This window comes from Oryzias melastigma, linkage group LG18 (genome assembly GCF_002922805.2).
Source record: "Oryzias melastigma strain HK-1 linkage group LG18, ASM292280v2, whole genome shotgun sequence".
Classification (NCBI taxonomy): Eukaryota; Metazoa; Chordata; class Actinopteri; order Beloniformes; family Adrianichthyidae; genus Oryzias; species Oryzias melastigma.
In genome coordinates, this window is record NC_050529.1 from 20164087 (window position 1) to 20170311 (window position 6225).

General features: G+C 37.4%; 2 protein-coding genes across 2 annotated transcripts in view; one reads left to right on the top strand and one right to left on the bottom strand.

Moving 5' to 3' along the window:
- The window catches only part of LOC112156212 (titin), a gene marked incomplete in the record, with an annotated part of 27528 nt that extends 25147 nt beyond the window's left edge, over positions 1-2381 (top strand). The window contains 3 exon segments of the mRNA XM_024288419.2: positions 1-45; positions 1009-1077; positions 1154-2381. Of these exon segments, the coding sequence (XP_024144187.2) occupies positions 1-45; positions 1009-1077; positions 1154-1285 (246 nt within the window).
- A 172-nt stretch (positions 2382-2553) lies between these two features.
- LOC112156213 (complement C1q tumor necrosis factor-related protein 3) lies at positions 2554-3773 on the bottom strand. The gene is made up of 3 exons (XM_024288420.2): positions 3531-3773; positions 3188-3316; positions 2554-3110 (listed from the first exon to the last, which is right to left on the bottom strand). Exons 1-3 carry the CDS (start codon positions 3733-3735, stop codon positions 2830-2832), a joined length of 615 nt encoding a protein of 204 aa, XP_024144188.1. The 5' UTR covers positions 3736-3773; the 3' UTR covers positions 2554-2829.
- Positions 3774-6225: the final 2452 nt, after the last annotated feature.

Below are 6225 nucleotides of genomic sequence, written 5' to 3' on the forward strand. Positions count from 1 at the left end.
AAGGAGGAAACAAAGACAAACAGAGAGGAGCAAAAGGAAGTAAAGGTGGTGTATGAACACTTTCATGATCAGCTGCTTTACTTTCATCACTTTACATGCTGCTGCACAGGCTTGAACACAAGTTTTTCTTCTTCTGGCCTTTAAAAAATAGAAACTGCACCTGTAGATGCTGACAGATCATTACTTAACAAACAGTAAAATAAAAACATGACAAAAAGGCACATTAAAGGTTGCATTAAACTACAAAATTAATTTAAAAAATAGGTCAAGCTTGGTTGTAAAGCATGAAAGTTATAGGTTTAAAGGTGTGATGTTTGGTTAGGAGGCTGGTCTTTACACTGTAGAAGCCCCGCCCCCTCCTCTGAGGGACTGAGTTAGTATTTAAAGGATCTTCTTCTACTTTTTTCTGAAATTTCTCTGAAAGATGCAATCAGAAGAAATCCTCCTTTAGCTTATTTTATGTTTTACATTTTTAGATTTACTAGTGAATAGTTATTTACTGTGTTTTTATACAGTAACCAGCTTCAACATTTACATTTCTTTCAACTAAAATTGAAGTAAACTGATGTTGGAACCAACAAAACCATCACAAACCAACCGTTCAAGCTTGTGATTTGCTGCAAAATTTCTACAACAATTTATTGAAGATTTTAAGTAGAGTTTATAAGTAAAAGATTTACAGAGGTTCCAAGATCCCCATTCCTTTTAACCTTTAGTCCACCTATTTGTCTTTGAAAAGGAGGACAAAAGGACAATGTTTAAATGGATTGATTTTTTATCTCAAATCACACACTGATGCTCTCTTTTTTTAAGGACAAAAATGGGTGAAAAAGTTATCAGTTTGCAAAAATAAAAAAAACAATTTGAAGAGTTTAGAATGTCTGGAGCGCAATTATTTCAATACAGTTTGCTTCTTTTGAAGCAAAATCAAAACAAATGATGAGTAGATGCAGACAAGTGTTTTTGGAGGGTTGTCATTTGTGAACGTTTGGTTTTCTTTCTTGACAGACGTTCAGAGATGTCATCACTGCTGTCAGCAAACCCACAGAGGAGATGAAACCCACAAAATCCCTGAAGGTATGGAGTCATTTCCTGTTTGCATGCACTCCACAGAACTGCTCTCAGGGTTTGAACCTGCTGTGAATTGTCTCAGGTGAAGGAGCTGGTCCAGATGTTTTCTGCTTCATCCGTTCCCCCAAAGGAGAAGCTGGAAGGAAGCAGGAAACCTGCAGCGTACACGAGAACCTGCCCTGAACCTGCAGCTGTGAGGAGAGGCAGGAATTGAAAGTCTTCTGCTGTGGTCTCAATGTTAATGCTTCACAAAACCAGAAAACGTGTTTAATTAAACAGCAGCAGTTCTGGTATATTTCTGCTGAAATCTCAGCTGTAGCTTTAGAATACGTCTCAGTCCTGAAATCTTTGCTGATGTTCCTCAGCTGCTCCACTCAAATGTTGCTACATGTTTATGTCAATGAGACTGAGGCGAGGCCAAATAAAGAAATGATCAGGATCTAGCCAACATTTCTTATTTCTTTGGGCTAAACTCCTTAAAGTCCCACTCCAACCATATTTTTTTCTTTTGTAAAATAGTTCTCAGTAGTCTTTTAATAAAGACAGTGCAGTTTTTAGCCAAAATTATAACATTTTTTTTTTAAAGACATTTCCGTGCCTAGCACTACCTCCTTAGAAATACAATTGTGGGTTGTGGGGAGAACTGTTGGCTCGGTGTAGCCCCGCCCCCCTCCCCGTCGCTGGGTGCTCTGTTTGCGCTCATTGCGCCAAACTAACATTAGCGGTACTAAAGTAACAAAGAGGATCTTGTTTTGTACAAGTGGATGCAGCAGAATGGTGCATAGAGTGAGAGACTTTGCCACGCCCATTTTAGTAAGCGTGTCATTAGTCTGAGCTTTTTCAAGCATCCAGTTTTCTTATAGGAGACACTCAGAAACAGTGTTTAAATCATAAATTATTTTATATAGGTCTACTATGAGATACTATGTTACATGTACTCATTAAACACACAAAAAAAAATCATTGGAAAGGGTCTTTTAGTTGCTTTAGTTGTGCTTTTAGTGCTTTCAGTTGACTAAAAAAAATAGAAATTTTATTAGAAGTAAGTATGCTATAAACCTTTATCTTATTTTAAAACACTCCACAGCACTTTTGTCCTTTTAGACTGATTTAAATAAAGTTAATTGAAAGCAATGCAGGAATTTGAGTTGTACTTGTATGACACAGCCAGTACTTTTGGTGACCTTTGGAATTAAACAAACCTCTTCAGTTAAACAGTGTGTGGTCTCTTAGAGTTTCCATCTAATCTGCTAGTAATTGGTTTACATTCAGACACAAATCTGTTTAGAATGAGCTAAATAAAAAAAAAATACTTGAAAAATAACAACTGTTTATCCAGCTTAAATTGTCAATAGTCTCAGATATTACTTGATATTTAATAAACATAATGAATCATAACTAAAGAACTAGCATTCTTGTATACTCGTCATACTGTGTTTATTTTATAGATTAGGATTGAAGTGAGTAAAATTATGTTACAAATGAACAAATACATAAATACATTTATTAAAAACACAGACAGTAAGACATCTACGGATTTACACACTAAATTTGATCTTATTTTACTTTCTTCAACAGAAAGATGACATAAATAACCACATTTTGGGGAATGAGGCTTTATTGATCACCCAGATGGCGAGAAAACGCAGGTTTAAAAAGGAGCTGGGATTATGTCTGACAGAGAACAGGTTTTTTCCAGATGAAAGACTTTTAAAAGTTATTCTTTGGTAAAATCTCGTTAAAACTTGATTACATCTGTCATTCTTGGCTGAGCAGGAACCCACTGAAGGTGGTCAGAGACCCTTCGCCCCACACCTGTGTGTTTGCAGTTAGGCGCACAGAAACCTGATCTCCTTGCCGCAGCTGCACAAATGCAGCGTTGGCTCCATTGTCCGCCCCGTCATGTGATGTCTGGTGGTCGTAAATTCCGACGATAAATTCCTCGTTTTTCATGAGTTGGAGATATACAAAACGATTTCCTCCGGAGTGAGAGAAGAAGCTGAAGTAGTAAATGCCACTAACAGGTGCAGTGAAGATACCTGGAGACACATGTTTGAAATATTAAAAATGTGAATAATATTTTTGGGAAGATGAACTTGTTCTGTAAACTTGTTACCTGTGGATGGATTGTAGGCCCCACCCACATTTGTTATTGCTTTTTTATAGAGGATGTTTGTGTGGGTGTTGAAGGGTCCGAAGGCTCCGATCTCATCAGTTGTGGCAGAAAAAACTACTGTGGATTTTGCTGTATAAAAAAAAATCAACATTTAACACCAGAGCTCCAGTATTTGTGTTTTTTTTTATTATTATTAACACGATCAACATCATTCCAGTAGATTCTGAAGGAGAAAAGTGGCACTTTTCTCCTTCAGAATCTACTGGAATGACGTTGATCGTGTTGACAGTTAAAAAATTACAGTATGTTAAAGATTTTGTGTTTAATCATTTTTCTTAGCCACCTTTGCTGTTCAGTTCGGCGATCTGGCTTTGGGCGTCTGTCAGACTGGCTTCCACAGATGTTTGCCTCTCCATCAAGGCCCTGAGCTCCCTCTGCAGACTGCCTATATCCGGACAGGACGAAGCGCTTTCTCCGACCCCTTGTGTCCCCGCCGCAACATCTTGGGCCAAATGGGCGCCACAAAGCAACAACGTCAACAACAGCATGGTGGAGCTCAAGCCTCTGCAGTCCTGATCTGATGCTCCGGGTGCTTTTATGTCATCTCAAGTTTGTTAATGTTTGACAGGGCATTTCTGCGCAGAGGACAATTGATCCAGAAGCCTCCAAACTAAACAAATACACACAATCCGTTTTAGACATCATGGCTGCTTGAGTTTGAACTCATGAGTTTAGATTCTTGCAGAAAAATTAAATTCAGAGTTAATTCAAATGTCTAAGTTTCCCTTTTCTAATTTTATGAGCATTAAGCCAAAATTTCCTACTCTTTCGAGCTAAAGGAGAAACTAAAATGACTTATTGACTGAACTCAATCATACAGCCTTTCCAGACTAATCTAAATCCCCATCCTGGTCACCGTCTAATAGTGAAAAAGATTCTAAAACGAGGTGTTGGGTTAAACCCCGAGTAAGTTTTTCAAACACAAAACTTTTAGTGAGCTCGATTAAAAATAAGTATCATAAACCTTTAGTGAATTAACAGGATTTTCCAACATTGCAAAAACCTGTGTTTTCTTTTTCTACTATGCACATATGAGGTAAGATTAGATAAAGATACTTTATTGATCCCAACGTGGGAAATTTGATTGTTGCAGCAGCAGAGTACTGGTTTAGTAAACAGACAAAATAAACAGTGGGGATGGCGAAAATCAGTTCTCGGTTTTCCCTAATCACATTACATCAATGAACATCAAACAAACCCCAGACAACAAGACGGTCTAAACACAAACAACTATAAGCAACTTTTATAACATAAACACTAAAATTAAAAGAGATCAGCAGAGCTGAGCTGCTACAAAGAATCAGCTGGCCTCGGTTAGCCCTAAACTGACTGCTAATTCACTTAGATTGTGATTTAGCTCACTAAAAACATTTAGTACCTTCAACACCCTACAGATGGCGATATTGTCTAATCTGTTCAACAAACCAGACATGGTAATGTAGATGAAGATGAGGACTTCTTGCGCACAAACATAATGTAATGAGTATCGGTAAGTGCCCGTTCAGCTGTAGTGGAGTAAAGAGTACATATATTTAATCAAAAATGTAGTTGAGTAAAAGTTGCTTATATTTTTGATAATCAGTACAGGTACAAAATAGCCAAAAAAATAATTAAGTAAAGTAACAAAGTATTTTTACTTTACACCACTCTCTGAAAGGCTTAGGAAAATCATGGTATAGAGGCGCTTTAAAATGTTGAGTCCTACAGTAACAAGCTTCAACCAGCAGAGAGCACTGCAACCTAAAGATTTATATCAGCAACTTCTTGCTTAAACTAATGAGGGCATTTGTCCTTTTACTTTGAAAATCTGCTTTTTTAAAATGTGATTTTTATATTTAAGAAAATCTTGAATAAAAAAAAAAACTGTGTTTGTCAAATCAAGGAAGATGACATAATTATAAATACAATACGATAGAAATGTAGGTAGACAGAATAACTTTATCAGTCCTCCGAGGTGGATTTAGCAAAAAGAGTTTTTCCAGCATATGAAGATGAAAATAAATAATTCCGGTACTAAAATTTAGCAGTATAGCAAACATACATCACACCAATAACAAAACCTGCGAAAAACAAGGCGATTACAAGGGAGTTACCCTCCTAACGTTGAGTGTAGCCTCTGATTTTGAAAGTATTATGGCATTTGCAATACAGGTTGTTGTGTTATTTGACCTTGCTGGTGCAATGAAGCGACAGCCTGAAGACAACATTATAAAAACTGGAGGTGAGGATGTGTTTGTGTGTCAAAATTATGTTTTTTGGGGGGGTTTCTGAAAACCTTTTCCCACAAGGAGTTTAAATTCTTCTGTTAAAAGTCAAAAATTCTGAAACAAACGTTAACAGTTATTGAGTGTGTTTTTGGTGATTACAGAGAGGCGCCGAACCAACAAACAAAGAAAAACTTGATTGACGGAAAATTCATAACATTTTGTTAGAGACTTTAATCGAGGCAGGGTGTCTCAGCAGATGTGTCCTTTGCTGCCATCATTTGACCTTAGATTTGGTACGTGGGTGGATGTAAAGCAACATGAGGAAGTGTTGGTGAGATTCCAAAATCAGATAGTGAGGACAGAAAAAGCCAGTGTATGTCCAGATTTCAGAACTTCTCCCAGATCACCACTGTAATAGGCCAACAGTATTTTTGATTACTGAAGAGACACACTTCTCTTCAATTCTTTTCTGTGATTTCTGGCAAATGGTTGAGTTGAAGTGACCCAGTAATTACCAGTTCACTGGACCATGTCCCAGTGAAAGACAGAAGGCCTTTTTCCTGAATTTCAGTCTTAAGTTTCACCAATGCTTGCAACTAATCCATCTGATTTCTGATTGGAAAGCAGGACTTAGGGAAGAAGGGGCAGCATGAACTAGTTGTTCAGACTAAGATGCTTCAGTCTCTGATGTGTCGTTCTTCCTCTTCTTCCTGTTTTCAATCTGGAAGTCCCAAAGTTTCAGCATGGTTTATCATTCCACTGGTATTCCTG

What these genes read in the sequence shown, in the direction of transcription:
- LOC112156213 (XM_024288420.2), bottom strand. Translation starts at nt 3,735, where the DNA reads ATGCTGTTGTTGACGTTGTTGCTTTGTGGCGCCCATTTGGCCCAAGAT. An exon ending in CGCCGAACTGAACAGCAAAG is followed by an intron (nt 3,317 to 3,530) that starts GTGGCTAAGAAA and finishes TTTTTTATACAG; the next exon opens with CAAAATCCACAGTAGTTTTT. An exon ending in GGCCTACAATCCATCCACAG is followed by an intron (nt 3,111 to 3,187) that starts GTAACAAGTTTA and finishes ATGTGTCTCCAG; the next exon opens with GTATCTTCACTGCACCTGTT.